Genomic DNA, 22,321 nt, shown 5'->3' with positions numbered 1-22,321 from the left:
TGCCCTTTTTAAAGTTGATTATTGATTCAATCAATCTCGAATGGATATATTCAGCCCAATTGAATTCACCCTTCAAGCCTTCATCACAAATGAGCTTCATATGTTCTTTGTTCGTTGATGTATTACCCGTTGGACAAAGAAAGATACCGACAAGGTATAATAGAACTCTGGCCTTCAGCTCATCCCCAACGTAAGATCCACTTTTTATTTCCTCTTCAATTTCAGCATATGTCACCTTATGCTTCAAACCATATTTAGAGGCAAGTGCTTTCCAGTCCTTACTCTGACAGACTTCTACAACACTTTTGCCTTCATTTTTTACCCCAAATACAACTGCAGCACATGGGATCCCGAGAGGAAATGAAAAATCACCATATTTAGCAACACATTGCCTGACATCAAATTGCGCCATCAAGGATCGACACAATTCCCTCCGAATAGGTCGATCCCTTACTCCTACTAACGATCCAAAACCTATTTCTCCCAGCACATTCAACTGACCCTTCTCCTTAAGGTGTTTAATTAATAAATTCACCATTTTAATGCTGCATCTTGTAGACACTTCCTACATTTTTTAACAATATATAATGTTATAGTTCTTATATATTTTGTATCAACGTATTTACAAGTTTAATGAATACCTTATTTTCATGTGCTTTCCTCCGTTCTTTGTATTCTTTACTATCATTCCTTGACTGTGTGATGTAAGGTTCCTTTTCAGCATCACTCATTGAATTCCATTTGGACCTCACATCTTTTGTCACCTAATATAAAACATAAACGTTTCTTAATCAATACATTAACACTAAATACTACTCAATGTTAATTTCATTTTACATACCGAACCGCTCTGTGTGCCATCTTCCTTCATCCTTTTGCATTCGGCCATACTGTCAACATTTAAAATTTGTAATCAATTTAAAGTTTATCGATACTTTAATCCAATTACCATTTCAACAATAATAATAAAAAGACATTGATACTTACTAGAAGTACATATATCCACCCTTGGGTTGCTTTCGAGTCTCGGCCTCAATTTCAAAGTCATCTGCTCCACCAACAATTTTCCAACCCATTGACTCCATTTTTCCTTCATATATCAGTTTACGCAAATCAAATTATTTTGTTACATACACTTTATTCAATATACAAATATAGATAACTACTCTTGTGGTAAAACGGTTTTCTTCAAAAGAATTTGAATGGCCACACCAAAATGTGTCGGCACATTTATACAACCTATAATATCATTTTCTACCTATAATATTTAATAAAAGTATCGACATTTATATTTTTCCTTGAATATCACTTTCTATCTGTAATCGTTCCCAAATGCTTCGTTACTCCAAAACCCCAAACAACACATAAAAACCCTATCGAGATTGCTGTAATAATAAAAAATTAGGGTTTCGACAACATACTTTTCGATTAGACTGCAGCAACAAACAAACAAACTTCGCTTTAGAAACGCCTTCTGAAATGCAGCAACAATTACGCTTCGCTTTCAAAAACTCATCCGTTCTATCTATTTTCAGAGGAGATTTAGCTTATATTTTGATCGGATATGTTATTTATATTTAATCGATACAAATACAAAAGTGTCGATACTTTTATGTCAGGTGTCGATACTTTCGAAAGGATAATTACCTATTTCTTTGAAAGTGTCGATAATTTATTACACGTACTTACGAAAGTATCGACACTTTCAATATATCTGGTATCATTTTACCGGTTTTATCATTTTGATACCGGTTTTATCATATTTTTACCGGTTATATCGTTGTGGATCGATATATTTTTTTAAAGTATCGACACATTATAAGCGCTAAAACTGCTTCTCTTTTAAATTCACAAAGTGTCGATCCTTATATAAAGTATCGACACTTTCAATATATCCGGTAACGTTTTACCGGTTTTATCATTTTGTTACCAGCTTTATCATATTTTTACCTGGTATATCGTTTTAATATTTCTTCATGACTTAGACCTACTTTTATACGTATGGACACTTTTATAAAAATGATATATACTTTTTTTAAAGTTATGTAATTTATGTTTCAATTTTTTTAATAGTGTTTCATGTTTTCCACCTACAATAATTTAATAATTTCATTTACACAAAAAATTATTTGATTTTTTGATATTTTATAAAATATTATTTAGAATTTAAATTTAACAATATTAACCAAATATAATAATAAATATGTTTTCCACAGTGAAATAAGTATGGACACTTTTATAAAAATGATATATACTTTTTTTAAAGTTATGTAATTTATGTTTCAATTTTTTTAATAGTGTTTCATGTTTTCCACCTACAATATTAATTTAATAATTTCATTTACACAAAAAATTATTTAATTTTTTTATATTTTATAAAATATTATTTAGAATTTAAATTTAACAATATTAACCAAAGATAATAATAAATATGTTTTCCACAGTGAAATAAGTATGGACACTTTTATAAAAATGATATATACTTTTTTAAAAGTTATGTAATTTATGTTTCAATTTTTTTAATAGTGTTTCATGTTTTCCACCTACAATATTAATTTAATAATTTCATTTACACACAAAATTATTTGATTTTTTGATATTTTATAAAATATTATTTAGAATTTAAATTTAACAATATTAACCAAAGATAATACTAAATATATTTTCACAGTGAAATAAGTATGGACACTTTTATAAAAATGATAGATACTTTACAATATAACAGGTAAAAATATGACAAAATCAGATTCATTATGACAAAACCGGTCAAATTTACTTGATATGTTAAAAGTATGGACACTTTTATAAAAAGGATAGATACTTACCGATAACCAAAGTTTACCGGTTACCAAATATTTTAATAGTTTTTCATATTTTCTACCTAAAACATTATTAGTTGTCAACATAATAGGTACCGCTAAACCGAATTTATTAAATACATTTTAATATATCCGGTACTACCGTATATTAACCGTATATTAACCCGTCTTTCCTGAGACATTCCCGCATTCAACAATTTGAATGAGATCGATCGGAGTTAGTGGTAGTTATCCACCAACGTTAAAATCTTTATAGGTAAACCACTACAAAAGGACTTCAACTTTCTTATTTTTGATTAACAAGTCATACAAAGTTTGTCCCGATAGTTGGGCAGTGCTCAACTCGTGATAGTTAAAAAAATTATTACTTGACTTGATTTGATTCGTTGCTCGTTAAACTATTAAAATTTTATTCGACTCGTGCTCGTTAAAAAAAACTTGTTACGGTTACTCGACTCAGTGCTTGTTAAGCTCAATAGAAATTTTATCTTGTTTTTCTAAGGCTTATATCACCAATAAGTACCTAAAGTATATTTCCTTTTTCATTTAAGTACCTAAAGTATTTTTTGGTTAAAATAAATACCTAAAATTATTTTTTGGTCAAAATAGGTATCTAAATTTTCAAACTTTTTTATCTAAGTTCTAAAAAAGCTTACTTATAACACATTAATTTTGTTGTTCCAAAGAAGGGTTTCGAGCATCAAAAGTCAATACTGTTGATCGTCAACGTGCTCATACGCCAGTCACAAGAACATGATGTAAGGCTAGAGTCGTAGTTACAGCAACAAATACAAACGATCAGTGGGTTATAAGTAAGTCTGATCAGAAACATAATCATGCATTGTGCACATCTGCTATGACACCATTTATACGTTCTAATAGAGCTGTAAGTAAGGCTGATATCGATGAGGCAACAACATTGAAAGAGGTCGGTGTTGGCACGTCACAAGTAATGAACTATTTAACGCAGCAGGCAGGGGGCTATCATAATGTTGGATTTACACATAAAGACCTCTACAATGCACTTCAAAGAGGTAAAGTAAAGGAAATCGTCGATGGGGATGTGAATGCGCTTATTGCCTACTTTGATTATAAGAAACATGATGATCCCGGGTTTTTTATGACATACTCGGTAGACGAATCAGGGGCATTGTATAATCTTATTTGGTCGGATTCTACATCGAGATCGGATTACACATGCTTCAGTGATGTAATTGCGTTTGACACAACATACAAAGATAATTTGTATGGTCGACCAATTATGCCTATTGTTGGTGTCAATCATCACCATAACACAATTGTGTTTGCCACTGCCATAATCGCTGACGAGATGTCTCAATCTTTCGAGTGGGTGCTACAGAATTTTTTAGAAGCCATGATGAATAAATCACCTATTTCTGTTGTAACCGATGGGGATAGGGCAATGCAGAGGGCTATCAAATCTGTTATCCCTTATGCTAAGCACAGATTATGTTCTTGGCATCTTTCTCGCAATGCACAAGCTAACATTGGTGACCCAAAGTTTACAGCAACATTCTCAAAATGCATGGCTTCCTGGTGGACAACCAAGGAATTTGATATTCAATGACGTTCGATTGTTTCAGAATTCAATGTCCAAAAGCATCCATGGGTGATTGAGAAGGGAAATACACGACACTTATGGGCACAAGCATATCTAACCGGTCATTTCTTTGCCAATATTCGCTCAACACAAAGGTGCGAGTCTATGAATGCTTCACTAGCTATTGCACTAAAACACAAGAAGACATATTTAGATGTTGTTCGTGCAATTGAAGATGGAATTAGTAGAATGCGTATGAACGAGTTGAAAGCGGATTACTTAAGTTCCCATACGAAGCCCTTCCAAATCACAAAACTGGTCGACCTTGAAAGCCATGCCGCTGCGATTTTTATCCGCGAATCTTTTCGTGTGTTCCAAGATGAACTTATACGGGAGACATTGTACCAGATTGAGGCAGAGATTAAGTCCTTATCAGATGAATGTCAACATTATATTTTGTCAAAGTACGCAGAAAAAAATAGGAAATTTGAAATTAGTTTTGATTCTCGTACGAAAACTCTAATTTGCTCCTGCAAAAAATTCGAGACCGTTGGACTTCCGTGTCGCCATCAACTTCACATTTTGAAGCAATTGGACTACACATATTTGCCCGGGACTTTGATTCAAAGTAGGTGGACTAATGATGCGAAGGCTTCTGCACCCAGCTATGTTGATTTGAATGTGTCTCTAGAAGTGATGCAAATGGCAAGGTTCGCTGCTCTACGTTCAACGTCAAGTAGGTTATGCTACATTGCATCAAAGACAGACGAGTCTTTCAAAACCGCAAGAGATGAGATGAAAAAACTAATAGAAGAATTAGAAAACTCGTTTGGTTTGAATCATTCAGTCAATCAGAGCATTGTAGTAAACAATGTTCGTGACCCTCAACGAAAACAACGCAAGCGAAAAGAAGTGCCGAAGAACAAGGTCGAGAAGAAAATTAGGCGATGTGGGTACTGCAACGGTGAGGGGCATAACAAACTAACATGTCCTCAAGTCAAGCTCAGTTTGAGTACAAGCACACAGCCTACATCAACTGATTTTTTCGAAGACGGAATGGAATGACAACGATCTCCATATAATATATCGTAAGTATCAACATGACTCCTATTGTATGTACATATAAATATTTTGAATGAAGGAAGAAAAACCGCGTTACTTAAAATTACCGACACTTTTTTAAATGGTATCGACACATTTTTCTTCCAATCTGGACATAAAGTATCGACACAATATTATAAAGTGTCGATATAGGTTGTAGACCTATTTGCTCGTAAAATCGGTATATTTATACCAGTTATATTACAAAATTATCTATTACATTATAAATCTGGGTTCCGATGTGTAAATGTCGACACTTTTTTAAATCGTATCGACACATTTTTCTTCCAATATGGACATAAAGTACCGACACAATATTAAAAAGTGTCGATATAGGTTGTAGACCTATTCGCGCATAAAACCGGTATATTTATACCGGTTATATTACAAAATTATCTATTACATTATAATTATGGGTTCCGATGTGTAAATGTCGACACTTTTTAACAATGTATCGACACATTTTTCTTCCAATCTGGACATAAAGTACCGACACAAGATTAAAAAGTGTCGATATAGGTTGTAGACCTATTCGCGCATAAAACCGGTATATTTATACCGATAGCATTGCAAATTTACCTATTTTATTATAATATGTTGAAAGTGTCCATACTTTTTATAAAAAGGATCGATACTTTTTTTAAAGATATGTAATTTATGTTTCAATATTTTTAAGTATGTTTCATGTTTTCCACCTACAATATTATAATAATTTCATTTGCACAAAAAATTAGTTGATTGTTTTGATATTTTATAAAATAATATTAAGAATTTTTAATTTAATAATAATATATATCGTAACGTAAAAAATAAATCATTAGACGCCTATAATTACTAAATTAATATCTTAAAACTCACTCAAAAGATAACCTTAAATTAATGTTTTCCACAGTGAAAAAAGTTTAAACACCTTTATAAAAAGGATAGATACTTTACAATATATTAAAAAAGTATAGACACTCAAATGTATATGTACACATAGAAGCAAATATGGAATAATTAATGAAAATATACACACAATATAATCACACCAAAATATAAATACACAAGAATGTTCAAATAATATACCGACAAACAAAATTAATCCGATGAAAAAGGGTTATTTCTAACGAAGTCCGGAACATTAGAGGCCTTCAACAAATTTTCCAAATACTCTCGTATGTTTCCGCCTTTTTCTGAGGACATACATAAATAATTTCAATTATCAAACTAATGAGGTGCAATTTTACTAACAATAAACTAAATTCGCATAAGCATGAATAAATTTGTGTCATACCTAGAGCATTGTCGTTCGAATGGGAAGTAGCGTCAAAGGTATGTGGACATATGTAATTGTATTTCTATATAAACACATAAGTTGTTAAAATAATCAATGTCTGAACACCTGTTCAACTGGAAAAACATATTGCATAAATGCAACTTACCGGATTATAAATCATTTTTTCCGCTGAATCATCGACCAAAAGTGTATTTAGCTCGTTAAAATCTGGACACGCGTTCCAAACATCATTGAGATCTTTACAGTAGGTAACAGAATCGTATGTTTTGTATTTTTTTTTGATCCTGTTCACAAACAGTCGAACATAAATATGTAGGAATCATAGACAACGAAAAGTCAGCAAACTGTAATGACATTCATCTTACCCACACGAATAGAAAAATTACATATTACATTATACTTTTGGGTTCGATGATTTTGGGATCGACACTTTTTATATATGGATCGACACTTTATGGTTGCACACTGTTTTCCATTCATTCTGGAACAAAAATATCGACACAAACTAAATTAGTGTCGACACATTATTTAGACATATTCTCTCATAAAACCGGTAAACTTGTACCGGTTAGATTGAAAAATTACATATTACATTATACTTTTAGGTTCGATGTTTTTGGGATCGACACTTTTTATATATGGATCGACACTTTATGGTTGCACCCTGTTTTCCATTCATTCTGGAACAAAAATATCGACACAAACTAAATTAGTGTCGACACATTATTTAGACATATTCTCTCATAAAACCGGTAAACTCGTACCGGTTAGATTGAAAAATTACATATTACATTATACTTTTGGGTTCGATGTTTTTGGGATCGACACTTTTTATATATGGATCGACACTTTATGGTTGCACCATATTTTCCATTCATTCTGGAACAAAAATATCGACACAAACTAAATTAGTGTCGACACATTATTTAGACATATTCTCTCATAAAACCGGTAAACTTGTACCGGTTAGATTGAAAAATTACATATTACATTATACTTTTGGTTTTCGATGTTTTTGGTATTGACACTTTTTATATATGGATCGACACTTTATGGTTGCACCCTGTTGGCCATATTGTAAATTTGCCTTTTACTTCAAAGTATCAACATGACCCTTAATGTGTATAAGAAACATGTACAACAACATACTGCTAACTTTTCTCATCTCATTCATAATTATATTCACATACAAAAATATAAATCGTATACAAAATTATAAATCTTATACAAAATTAACCCTACATTTACATCATTGCATCCTTTTGTTATTCTTATGTAATATGGCAGCTTTTGTTATCTCCTGTCTTCGTTCATTTTGATTGTGGCTTACGAGATCGTTTAATATTCGCGATCGATCCCAGTCTCCAACAACCTATATTCAAATTGTCAGAACGTTAAGTATTGTCAACTACAGCATTCAATCTACGACTTTTAACAATTTTACCACAAACGAATTTTTCTATCCACTTACAAAATCACCAGTTGCCCCTGTAGAACCGATCGATTCCATCCACATCATCACATACATGCCGCAATCATGTCTGTTACAAAATTTGAAAACCACACATGTCAATTATGATGAATACTGCATAAATTAAGCTTTCTATTTGTGATAACATCTCATACCCATTCAATTGCTTATTCTTCTTATGCTCCACAAATTTGAAATTTTTCAAGGGATACTTTCCTAGAGATCCACAGGATTCAACCCAAATGCGTTTCTTATTATAAGAATCTAATATTTTAATCTGCATTAAAATAGAAGAAGTTATGCACCAAAAAAATTATGCATTTTAATTTACATAATGTCCTTTCATACATACATACATACATACATACCAATCTCTTAGCATCCTTCACTCTCTGTTTAGCTGCTTCAGTTGTAAACATACTATCATATATTGTTACAACACGATCTACCATATCCAACACCAACAGATACCAATGTGAATTATGGTAGTTTATTGTGATCATGATCTGCAAAAAATTTCACACCCAATTTGACAAAATTCAACATTCTATATCCGAAAACATCATTTGCAATTGGTATGGTGTCTTACCTTCTCACAGTCGGTGAATTTCACATAGTTATCCAATATGAGACCCCAGAAGGTAGAAATACTCTCAACACTTTCTTTGTTGTTGGCATCCAACGCCTGTTGCTGTAATTACGCAACAAACATTATTAATTTACCGTCTATAACACTACTTTTCAATATTTATTAATTTAACTCACCGCTAAGAGGTATGGAAGGTAGCCAATCCTCCGGAGTGACTTTTGAGAATCGTAGCATATGGTCCAAGCGAGCAAATCGATAACTTAACAAAATTAATTACACAATCAGAACATATTCAATAAGTTTTAACATTTTCTACTTTCTACTTACCACACCGTCAACCCATTCCGTAGGCTTCAACGTTGAACGTCGTATACAGTAGCGAATTGATTTCCCATTGAGATTACAGAATATCTGTATGAATCATTAGGATTAATATGTTGTCATGAATATTTAAATATCACTCACAAAACAATATATTCACTTACTCCGATTCTAACTCGCTATTCCATAAATAATCACAAATTGCAGCTTCGATGTCATCAATTCCGCTTGGAATATCTGCTTTTTTGAACCTACAATTTTGCATACAAATTTTTGTCACAACAACATAATAAAAATCAAATTAAGTTTTCTTTTATTCAACTTACCTTCTGCTTCTTCTTCTGGGGTGCAGGACATTCCGAATCCAAATCTGCTGCTATAACACTCTCCGGTGTATAAATGACATTGACTTCCTTCCTCCTTACTTCTTCCATCTCTTCTTCTTCCTCCTCCCTCTTTTCTTCTTCATATTTTTTCAGTTCATCGTATTTTTTTTCTACATAGCTCTTCATCTCGTTTATTTCACCCTTCAATTGATCTCTTTCATCCAAGTATTTATCAACCACCCCCTTCACCCCCGTAAGTTCACTCCTCAATTCCACAACCTCCTTCACCACTCCCTCAAATTTTTCACCCGTCACCATCTTAATATCACCCCTTAACACCCCAACTTCTTTCACCACTTCACCCCTCAACACCTCTACTTCTTTCACCACTCCATCTATTTTTCCTTCCACTACCCCCTTATGCCTCTCAAGTGTATCTTCGACTCTCTCAAGTTTCTCTTCGACTCTTGATTGTCTTTGCATGATTTCAAATTGGATTTTTTTGATATCAGTCAATTCAGACATCAAAATGTCGAAGTTACTACGTTTTCCCTCACCGTCGTCCCACTCACCGTCATCCCCCAATACAACCATCCCTCCTTTCTTCTCCTCTGCCTCCTCTACATCCTTGCCAATAACCATCAAAATTAAATTACAATATTAAGACATTGATTATATTCTTAATATTATTTAATTACATTTATTACCCTTTCTTGCTTCTTCGCTCTATCCAACTTCAACTTCACCATCACTCTAACCACCTCTTCCTTCCCCCATGCACGGATGCGTGCCACTCCGGTTCTTTCATAAGCCGGCACTGCCTCATAGCCCGACCAAAAATCGAACAGTGCAACCTGCATTTATAATAAAATTTATATTTTTATATAAAAACACAAAAAAGTTCTTTAACTCATTTACCTCTAAGATTGCTATGCACCCTTTGAGGTATCTCTGGCTGCCCTTTTTAAAGTTGATTATTGATTCAATCAATCTCGAATGGATATATTCAGCCCAATTGAATTCACCCTTCAAGCCTTCATCACAAATGAGCTTCATATGTTCTTTGTTCGTTGATGTATTACCCGTTGGACAAAGAAAGATACCGACAAGGTATAATAGAACTCTGGCCTTCAGCTCATCCCCAACGTAAGATCCACTTTTTATTTCCTCTTCAATTTCAGCATATGTCACCTTATGCTTCAAACCATATTTAGAGGCAAGTGCTTTCCAGTCCTTACTCTGACAGACTTCTACAACACTTTTGCCTTCATTTTTTACCCCAAATACAACTGCAGCACATGGGATCCCGAGAGGAAATGAAAAATCACCATATTTAGCAACACATTGCCTGACATCAAATTGCGCCATCAAGGATCGACACAATTCCCTCCGAATAGGTCGATCCCTTACTCCTACTAACGATCCAAAACCTATTTCTCCCAGCACATTCAACTGACCCTTCTCCTTAAGGTGTTTAATTAATAAATTCACCATTTTAATGCTGCATCTTGTAGACACTTCCTACATTTTTTAACAATATAATGTTATAGTTCTTATATATTTTGTATCAACGTATTTACAAGTTTAATGAATACCTTATTTTCATGTGCTTTCCTCCGTTCTTTGTATTCTTTACTATCATTCCTTGACTGTGTGATGTAAGGTTCCTTTTCAGCATCACTCATTGAATTCCATTTGGACCTCACATCTTTTGTCACCTAATATAAAACATAAACGTTTCTTAATCAATACATTAACACTAAATACTACTCAATGTTAATTTCATTTTACATACCGAACCGCTCTGTGTGCCATCTTCCTTCATCCTTTTGCATTCGGCCATACTGTCAACATTTAAAATTTGTAATCAATTTAAAGTTTATCGATACTTTAATCCAATTACCATTTCAACAATAATAATAAAAAGACATTGATACTTACTAGAAGTACATATATCCACCCTTGGGTTGCTTTCGAGTCTCGGCCTCAATTTCAAAGTCATCTGCTCCACCAACAATTTTCCAACCCATTGACTCCATTTTTCCTTCATATATCAGTTTACGCAAATCAAATTATTTTGTTACATACACTTTATTCAATATACAAATATAGATAACTACTCTTGTGGTAAAACGGTTTTCTTCAAAAGAATTTGAATGGCCACACCAAAATGTGTCGGCACATTTATACAACCTATAATATCATTTTCTACCTATAATATTTAATAAAAGTATCGACATTTATATTTTTCCTTGAATATCACTTTCTATCTGTAATCGTTCCCAAATGCTTCGTTACTCCAAAACCCCAAACAACACATAAAAACCCTATCGAGATTGCTGTAATAATAAAAAATTAGGGTTTCGACAACATACTTTTCGATTAGACTGCAGCAACAAACAAACAAACTTCGCTTTAGAAACGCCTTCTGAAATGCAGCAACAATTACGCTTCGCTTTCAAAAACTCATCCGTTCTATCTATTTTCAGAGGAGATTTAGCTTATATTTTGATCGGATATGTTATTTATATTTAATCGATACAAATACAAAAGTGTCGATACTTTTATGTCAGGTGTCGATACTTTCGAAAGGATAATTACCTATTTCTTTGAAAGTGTCGATAATTTATTACACGTACTTACGAAAGTATCGACACTTTCAATATATCTGGTATCATTTTACCGGTTTTATCATTTTGATACCGGTTTTATCATATTTTTACCGGTTATATCGTTGTGGATCGATATATTTTTTTAAAGTATCGACACATTATAAGCGCTAAAACTGCTTCTCTTTTAAATTCACAAAGTGTCGATCCTTATATAAAGTATCGACACTTTCAATATATCCGGTAACGTTTTACCGGTTTTATCATTTTGTTACCAGCTTTATCATATTTTTACCTGGTATATCGTTTTAATATTTCTTCATGACTTAGACCTACTTTTATACGTATGGACACTTTTATAAAAATGATATATACTTTTTTTAAAGTTATGTAATTTATGTTTCAATTTTTTTAATAGTGTTTCATGTTTTCCACCTACAATAATAATTTAATAATTTCATTTACACAAAAAATTATTTGATTTTTTGATATTTTATAAAATATTATTTAGAATTTAAATTTAACAATATTAACCAAATATAATAATAAATATGTTTTCCACAGTGAAATAAGTATGGACACTTTTATAAAAATGATATATACTTTTTTTAAAGTTATGTAATTTATGTTTCAATTTTTTTAATAGTGTTTCATGTTTTCCACCTACAATATTAATTTAATAATTTCATTTACACAAAAAATTATTTAATTTTTTTATATTTTATAAAATATTATTTAGAATTTAAATTTAACAATATTAACCAAAGATAATAATAAATATGTTTTCCACAGTGAAATAAGTATGGACACTTTTATAAAAATGATATATACTTTTTTAAAAGTTATGTAATTTATGTTTCAATTTTTTTAATAGTGTTTCATGTTTTCCACCTACAATATTAATTTAATAATTTCATTTACACACAAAATTATTTGATTTTTTGATATTTTATAAAATATTATTTAGAATTTAAATTTAACAATATTAACCAAAGATAATACTAAATATATTTTCACAGTGAAATAAGTATGGACACTTTTATAAAAATGATAGATACTTTACAATATAACAGGTAAAAATATGACAAAATCAGATTCATTATGACAAAACCGGTCAAATTTACTTGATATGTTAAAAGTATGGACACTTTTATAAAAAGGATAGATACTTACCGATAACCAAAGTTTACCGGTTACCAAATATTTTAATAGTTTTTCATATTTTCTACCTAAAACATTATTAGTTGTCAACATAATAGGTACCGCTAAACCGAATTTATTAAATACATTTTAATATATCCGGTACTACCGTATATTAACCGTATATTAACCCGTCTTTCCTGAGACATTCCCGCATTCAACAATTTGAATGAGATCGATCGGAGTTAGTGGTAGTTATCCACCAACGTTAAAATCTTTATAGGTAAACCACTACAAAAGGACTTCAACTTTCTTATTTTTGATTAACAAGTCATACAAAGTTTGTCCCGATAGTTGGGCAGTGCTCAACTCGTGATAGTTAAAAAAATTATTACTTGACTTGATTTGATTCGTTGCTCGTTAAACTATTAAAATTTTATTCGACTCGTGCTCGTTAAAAAAAACTTGTTACGGTTACTCGACTCAGTGCTTGTTAAGCTCAATAGAAATTTTATCTTGTTTTTCTAAGGCTTATATCACCAATAAGTACCTAAAGTATATTTCCTTTTTCATTTAAGTACCTAAAGTATTTTTTGGTTAAAATAAATACCTAAAATTATTTTTTGGTCAAAATAGGTATCTAAATTTTCAAACTTTTTTATCTAAGTTCTAAAAAAGTTTACTTGACACATTAATTAAAGAATACTTTAGGTACTTAGATGAAAAAAATGAATACTTTAGATGCCTATTTTGACCAAAAAAAAATATTGTAGGTACTCAAATTAAAAAGATGGTATACTTTAGGTACTTAGTTGTTATATAAGTTGTTTTTAACTACAAGTAAAACTATTAATACTATATAGAGCTTAATATAAACATAAATTAACAAAATTAATAAAAAAAAATTATCAAAAGAGTGTATGAAACAATTTCAACGTCAAAACTCCAAAGAAATAATTCACAAATACACCAAATTAACAAATTAAAAGTAAAGTAAAAAATCACAAATACATAAAAACATATTAAAAATATTCTTGAAAAAAAGAAGTTCAACGATACATAATCAATTATAAGAATAACGAAATTAATAAATCTTGACTCCATTCATTACTTCTTGCAATCACCAAACTACTAAATATATATATATATATATATAGAGTTAACGAGTTGCTCACGAGCTTATCGAGTTGAGTTGGACTTTGTTTGACTCAACTCATTAAAGTTTCAAGTCTAGCCTGAGTTCAAGTTAAACCAAATCGAGCATTAACCGAGTCAAATTTGAGCAGCTCACAAGCTGCTCAACTCATCAAGCACCCAATGGTTAATTAATTTACTAACATTCAATCGAACCCAAGCTTGTTTCTTCTCTTACCCATCCTTTTTAATTTATGGGTAAACTAGACAAGAATGAATATATAATTTTGGATTTGAAACTAAGTGAGAAGATGAATGCAGTCAAGAAAGAGGTGAAAAAGAGCGAAGAATAAGATATTCAAGCATAGTTATTAGGATAAGGTCCACGGGCCAGATAAGCATTTAAGATCTAGCTCAGCTTTCCATTATTCATATTAATAGTTGTTAACATCGAGTTATCATTTTGTTACAAATAGAAAATATTAATGATCAATTTGTAACTTTTGAAAATTTAATAATGAAAACAAAAAATTGCTCAAACTTTTGTGACATTTTGCTTTGTTTACCCCTAATTTAATCCTAGGTTGCTTTTGTTTCTCACACCATTTTCATTTTAAAAATATAATATATTTCTTTTTTTTTTTGAAAATTTTAATTTAAAATTTTTATTATTTATATAGATTATGTTTCTGGTACCTTTATAGTTTTTCAAAAAAAATCCCAATTTATAATTTTTTTCAAAATTTTTAAAATCTCTAGTTGCTTGTTGATGGTAACACAAAGTATTTTATTGTATGACATATCATCCTAACAGCGAAGGTTAATTCTTAAATTCAAAATAATTATAAAATCATAATTTAGATATTCAAACAAAAATAAAATTTAAAGACTTAATAGTGAATTAAACCAACATAAATTTAGGTAGGCATAGTGACATGGATTGCATACATGTTCTTTCCACCTCTGCGCTCTAAAATCCCATTGGTCACAGGGCGTGGAAGAGCAAGAAAGACGCCACGTGTACCCAACGGCTTTAAGGGTCGGGACCCCGAACCATCTGGAAGATTTCCAAATCTCCGCGAAACAGAAACTATTTAGTTTTGCAACTCTCATCCTTTAACTTGTAACTCTCCGTTTCTGTTTCTTCAAATAGCCCACATCCCAATTCGAAAATTCCCCAGCAACGTTTCAGGTTTTCTCGAAGATGAAAATTCTATGCACGTTGTCTTTTGCGTTCATTTCAACGCTGTTAATTTTACACGGTGAAGCCAAAACTCTTGATCCTTACAAGGTAAGGAAGAACGGATTTCTGCTTTCTGTTTGTTTTGCATTCCGTTCTTGCTATAGTTTTTTGCTTAGATTTTCTGGGCGGTTATAGATTTATGAATTGGAAGAATCCTATTCTTGCTATTTTTTTATTTGCTCTTTACCTTTATTTTGAGTGCTCTAATGGAAATTCTGAAACCTGGTATGCATTCTTGAAATTTCAACGAGGATATAGAAAGAACTTATTTTATATTATAAAGAGATTCAGCTCTTTGATTACAGGAAAAGTAAAATAGTTTTTAATGAATCTACTTGATCCCCAGGTTCTTGGCGTGGAGAAAAACGCCAGTCAAAGAGAGATTCAAAAGGCTTTCCACAAGTACGTTTTACTTTAAATTTGTTATCTATTATTAATTGTCTTCTAGGTTATAAATTAGTCCTTTATTCTTTATCTGTCTCCTGGATAATGTACATTTTCTTGATTGATTAATGTTCAATTTGTGGCATTACCTTTTCGCTGTATTCTTCAGTTTCATCTTTACTTTTCTCAATATAGATTGCTTAGTCATTTGATGCCAGGATTTGTGCTGATTCTTTTGAACATTAATGCTTATGCATGCTCGATCATATAATGCCTACAAACATGCATTTATTTTTAATTAACTTTTTATTAATTGTTATTTATCAGGCTTTCCCTTCAGTACCACCCCGACAAGAACAAAAGTAAAAGTGCACAAGAGAAGTTTGCTGAGATCAACAACGGTAAAATGAACTTCTTACTTATTATTAATCAATCTTAACCTTCATGATTTCTAAACGATATTGCATAGATGAGAAATTATTATATTTCTGTATAAAAAATTGGATTTTTGTTATTGGAACTTTGAATTTTTGCCACTCCTTTTGTCTTCTATCAGGAGATTTGATTCATCCTTCTTGTTTGATCAGCCTATGACATTTTATCGGATGAGCAGAAGAGAAAAAATTATGATATGTATGGTGATGAAAAAGGTGCCCCAGGATTTGATGCTGGGCACCCTGGGGATCATGGTGGACATGCTTTCTTCACTAGCGGCGGACCAGGACCAGGTGGATGGCAGCACATGGGTGGGCAGGGAAGTTCCCAGAGTTTCTCATTTTCCTTTAGTGGCCCTGATGGATCTCGCTCATTTAGCGGCCATGGTGGTGGACCAGGTTCCTTCGGTTTTGATGTTGACGACATCTTCTCAGGGTTCTTTGGGGGTGGTATGAAAAATCAATTTGGCCGTTTCGGAAGGTCGAGCAGGTCTCAATATCAATCTGGGAGTTCATCTCAGTCTCAATCTAGGAGTTCACCTAAGAGCATTAGAACAATAAATTCTGAGATCTTCAAGAAAGAGATAGCTGACCAAGGGATGACTTGGCTATTGTTATTTTATACACCTTTATTGCAGGGGAAACAATATTTTGAATCTATCATGGATGAGGTGGCCAGTTTATTACCAGGAGCAATAAAGGTAATCTTGCGTTTTAATTTTTTTTTCTTTAATTCGTATTTGCTAGCCAGTGTTTCCCTTAGCTCACCTTTTTTTTTGTCTCTTGTTAGATTGGGAGCATAAATTGTGAAACTGACTTGTCTTTATGTAAAGAACTGACTGCACGTCCAGGGAGAGCTCCAAGGTTGTTTGTTTACTCGTACAAAGGAAGTGAGAAGGGCTCTCTTGAAGAATACAAGGGTGATTTAGTGGCTAAGAATGTCAAATCATTTTGCCAAGATCATTTACCTAGGTTTTCAAAAAGGTTAAGCCTAAAGCAGTTTGACTTGTCTTCTAGTAATGTGGATAAACACCCCAGGGTGATGCTTCTTTCTACCAAAAAGGATACACCGGTAATCTGGCGTGTTCTCAGTGGCTTGTATCACAAAAGATTCACTTTCTACGATGTAGAGGTATGATTCCGATATCTTATTGTTTGGAGTTTTTTTCTTACAAGGAAGCACGGTTCTTTTATATCCTTTTTGAATTAGAAAGCAAATCTAGCCTATTCAATTTAATGCTTGGGATAAGATAAGGAGTTGCTCAAAGCCAGACTTCAGAAATTTAGAGAAATGATTTACTATTTAATTTGATTCCATGCTAAGTCCCGACTCATTCATCATTTATGTAGGTTCATGATGTCTCTGATCCAGTTGTGAAGAAGTTAGCCGTCAATGAACTTCCTGCTATAATTGGGTGGCTGTCCAATGGAGAGAAGCACATTCTAAAATCTGGTATTTCTGTAAAGGATTTGACGTCTGCCATCAAAGATCTCAGTTCAATGCTTGATAATTTTGAGAAGAAGAATAAGAAGGTAGCTTCATCTCAGTCTACTGAAAAACAGACGGATTCCAAGGAGGGACAGTTACCTTTGTTGACAGCATCAAACTTAGATGCTCTTTGCGGGGATAAAGCTCCTGTCTGTATTATTGGTGCATTCCGATCGCCCAAAGCTAGGGATAAGCTAGAGTCCCTTTTATCTAAGGTGAGAATAATTCCTCCCTTCAAAGAACATACATATAAAGGTGCAATAGAAATGTTATGGTTAATCATGTAGATATGCCTATGTTTAGTTTTCTCACTGTCGCATGATATGCGTGCTTTCAGGTTTCTCAGAAATCCCTATCAAGGAGAAAGTATGTGGCATCTGGTTCCAGGGATTCTGTGTCCTATGCCCTCTTAGATGCTACCAAGCAACAATCATTTTTAGGTGCACTCGACAAATCTGGATTTAAATCAATGGATAATCTCCTGGTGGCATATAAACCCCGGAAGGGGAAGTTTGCTACATTTACAGGTGACATGAGCATCGAAGAGGTAGAGAATTTCGTTAGCGCCGTTCTTAACGGAGACGTACAATTCACCAAGACAAGGCAGAAGCCAGTTCTCAAGTGAACCAGTCGATCATTGTGAATTCAGTTCTGGTTTTCGAACACCATATACAGTGTAAAGATTTCACACCTACACTATGCGAACACCTTGGCTCCAACATGCCCGGTGTGGGGTGTTCTTTCATTATACACAAATCTATGAGTTTGAAACATCTTGCATAATGCAAGGGGTGATCACTCACATGGGACAATTTTTGTCGCATTCTTGTAGAGTAATTTATCTTTAACATGCTATTGTACCCTGGAAACACTCTACAGTATGGAAAAAGAAAATCAAGATTTTAAGATCTATTCACAACACTTGACATGGAAAGTAAAACTAGTGATTGTAGTTGTCATTTGCACTGTTAAATCAGAGCTTTTGAATTGCCTTCTTTTATTAGTCTCTGAAAGAGACAGGCATTTGGTATTACTATCCAGCTCAGTTGGTAGAGCACAAGGTTCTTAACCTTGAGGTCGTGGGATCGAATCCCACGGAGGGCATTTCATAATTCGAAGGTCTTCTACGGAAACTTCTCTCAATCTGGTGTTGGGACAGCCTACTATCTTACCTCTCTTACCCCATTACATATAGGAACAAAGGAAAGTCATTTTTTTATAATCTTTTTTCCAGTAGTATTAAAACTTCAGGTAAATTATAAGGATGATCATTTAATTATTTTTTATTTTTACTTTGATCATCAATGTTTTGATTTAATTCAATTAGAGTATTAGACTATTTAAATATTTCATTCAAGTTACTAGCCTTTATCATTAAATTGAGGACTTTAAATAGAGGAGATGATATGAAAGTTAAAAAATTTAGTATAATTACATATTTAATCGTCAATATTTATATATTTTATTAATTTAATCATAATTTTAATTTAATCATAATTTTAATTTAATTTAATAAATTTAATATTTCAATTAGATACTAACACATGTCATCTTATGACTAGGTATAAAACAAATAAAGGAAAAGGATACTAAATAATAAGTAACTGGGAGATTTGAACAAAAGTTCAAGAGAACAGTACTTGGCGTGAAACCACTGAGTCAGCCTTCTTAATTGGTATTTAATGTTTTTAACAATACTTATGTGTAGAACCACTGAGACAGCCTTCTTAATTGATATTTATTTAAAGAGAAAATAATTTCAGTGACCAAAAATCTCAGATAATATACGATTTTGACCAACTTTTTTTGGATTTGCGAAAATGACCAACAAAATCGCAATGCAATCTCTAATTCGCATTGCGATCTCCACTATCGCAAATTCGCGTTGCATTTCGCGTTGCGATAGTTGGAAATCGCGTTGCGATCTCCACTATCGCAAATTCGCGTTGTATTTGGAAATCGCGTTGCGATTTTCCATTTCGCGTTGCGATAGTTGAAAATCGCGTTGCGATTTTCCATTTCGCGTTGCGATTTTCCATTTCGCGTTGCGATAGTGTACAGTTGTCGTTGCGATTTTCCAAATTCGTTGCGATAGTTAAAAAAAAGATTTTGTTTCTTAAGAATTTTCTCTAAAAAGATAGTATCCGCGCAGACGTGTCGAAGACACGTATTACCACGACCACGACCACGACCACGACCACGACCACGACCACGAGACGAGACGAGACGAGACGGACGGCGGCGGCGGCGCGCGAGAGTCTCCCTTGTTCTCTATCACTCAACAAGGAAGTGGGAAAGCCAAGCCTTAAATACCATTCCCAATAGTGTTTCCAATACTATGTGGGATTTGAGCATTACCAACCCTTGTTTCCAATACTATGTGGGATTGAGCCTTAAATAGTGATATTATTTTTGAATGTTTTGCTTAAAATTGCAATAATCGCGATTGATTGTAGATTGACTTTTAATTATGACATATTTAATCGTATAATACTAATGCAATTGGTTGCTGATTCAGTTGTTTTAAGGTACATGATTGTTAATTGTTTCCTGAATAATCACATTGTATTGGAAACAAGTGTTGGTAATGCTCAATCCCACATAGTATTGGAAACACTATTGAGAATGGTATTTAAGGCTTGGCTTTCCCACTTCCTTGTTGAGTGATAGAGAACAAAGGGGACTCTCGCGCGCCGCCGCCGCCGCCCGTCTCGTCTCGGGTCGTGGTCGTGGTCGTGGTCGTGGTCGTGGTCGTTGTAATACGTGTCTTCGACACGTCCGCGCGGATACTATCTTTTTAGAGAAAATTCTTAAGAAATAAAATCTTTTTTTTTAACAACGACTTTTCGCAACGAATTTAGAAAATCGCAACGATAACTGCAGACTATCGCAACGCATTTGGAAAATCGCAACGACAACTGTAGACTATCGCAACGCGATTTTCAACTATCGCAACGATAACTGTAGACTATCGCAACGCATTTGGAAAATCGCAACGACAACTGTAGACTATCGCAACGCGATTTTCAACTATCGCAACGCGAACTGGAAAATCTCAACGCGATTTTCGCAACGAATTTGGAAAATCGCAACGACAACTGTAAACTATCGCAACGAATTTGGAAAATCGCAACGCGATTTTCAACTATCGCAACGCGAACTGGAAAATCGCAACGCGAAATGAAAAATCGCAACGCGATTTTCCCAACGAATTTGGAAAATCGTAACGACAACTGTAGACTATCGCAACGCGAACTGGAAAATCGCAACGACAACTGTAGACTATCGCAACGCGAAATGAAAAATCGCAACGCGATTTTCAATTATCGCAACGCGAAATGCAACGCGAATTTGAGATAGTGGAGATCGCAATGCGAATTAGAGATCGCATTGCGATTTTGTTGGTCATTTTCGCAAATCCAAAAAAAGTTGATCAAAATCGTATATTATCGGAGATTTTTGGTCACTGAGGTTATTTTCTCTTATTTAAAACATTGTTTATGTACCATATCCTAACTCAAGGAAAGTGTAATTTGATTAGCCACCAATCCAAACCAAATAATTAACTCAAGGTTATACATTATATATAAAATCATAAAATGTATATTTTATAATAAAAACGAGATTACATTTTTACATATTTTAAACTAGATTTTTAATTTTTTACGTTTATTTTTATATATATTAAATTATAAAAGCAAAAAGTAAATCTAGTTTAAAATTTTAATCTCATCTTATTATAAAATGATTATATATTTATATAATGTATAAAATTTAATTATATATAATGTTTAAAATGTATAAAATTTAATTATATATAATGTTTAAAATTTAATTAAATATTTTCTTTGGCTTGATGGATAATATACTCACTCTTCCTTAATATCCTAAGTTTGAGATCCTTAAGCAGTATTTTAGATCCCCTTTTTCCCAGTTAGATTAGATTATATAAAATATGTTTTAATCTCTTAGCAAGCAGAGATATTGGATAGTGGTTTCATGCATGCTTTAAATTCCTTTGAACCTGGGTTCAAATCCCCTAACTGCACATTTCTCTTTAGTATGCTCTTCTTCTTTTATTTATTTTCTACCAATCAGTTGACACATGTCACAGTCTGAATAGACAAAAAATAAAATTAATTAAAAATAACTCTCAATCACGTGATGATATGTGTCATTATATAATTGGAACTATCTAATTGAGAGATTACATTTATTAAATTGAATTAAAATTGTGATCAAATTAATAGAATGTATAAATATTTGAGAATCAAATATGAAATTATACCAAGTCTTTTTATGTCACACCACCTCCTCCGTTAAAAGTTAATGACTAGTGGTTTGATTAAAGTATTTAAATAGTTGGGTGGTTTGATTGATCAAATTTAAATATAGGTGGTTAAAGTGAAAAATAGGAAATA

At 32.7% G+C, this 22,321-nt stretch overlaps 1 protein-coding gene across 2 annotated transcripts; it reads left to right on the top strand.

Moving 5' to 3' along the window:
- The first annotated feature begins 15,463 nt into the window (after window positions 1-15,463).
- LOC120135554 (dnaJ protein ERDJ3A-like) lies at window positions 15,464-18,810 on the top strand. 2 transcript variants are annotated; one of them, XM_039151827.1, is made up of 7 exons: window positions 15,464-15,641; window positions 15,940-15,995; window positions 16,305-16,378; window positions 16,565-17,112; window positions 17,202-17,543; window positions 17,762-18,115; window positions 18,238-18,807. In XM_039151827.1, the coding sequence occupies exons 1-7, from the start codon at window positions 15,555-15,557 to the stop codon at window positions 18,523-18,525; spliced, it is 1,749 nt and encodes a 582-aa protein (XP_039007758.1). In that variant the 5' UTR covers window positions 15,464-15,554; the 3' UTR covers window positions 18,526-18,807. The 2 variants fall into 2 exon arrangements, with proteins under 2 accessions (XP_039007758.1, XP_039007759.1); XM_039151828.1 differs by lacking the exon at window positions 15,464-15,641 and having other exon boundaries at window positions 16,534-17,112; window positions 18,238-18,810.
- Window positions 18,811-22,321: the final 3,511 nt, after the last annotated feature.

The sequence above is a fragment of the Hibiscus syriacus genome, unplaced genomic scaffold (genome assembly GCF_006381635.1).
Source record: "Hibiscus syriacus cultivar Baekdansim isolate YM2019G1 unplaced genomic scaffold, ASM638163v2 tig00110610_pilon, whole genome shotgun sequence".
NCBI lineage: Eukaryota > Viridiplantae > Streptophyta > Magnoliopsida > Malvales > Malvaceae > Hibiscus > Hibiscus syriacus.
The sequence above is the reverse complement of the archived record's forward strand: the minus strand, read 5'-3'. Positions and strand labels throughout refer to the sequence as shown.

Coding starts and splice junctions, on each gene's coding strand:
- LOC120135554 (XM_039151827.1), top strand. CDS start 15,555: ATGAAAATTCTATGCACGTTGTCTTTTGCGTTCATTTCAACGCTGTTA. Junction 16,379..16,564: donor GTTTGCTGAGATCAACAACG/GTAAAATGAACT, acceptor TTGTTTGATCAG/CCTATGACATTTTATCGGAT. Junction 17,544..17,761: donor TCACTTTCTACGATGTAGAG/GTATGATTCCGA, acceptor TCATTTATGTAG/GTTCATGATGTCTCTGATCC.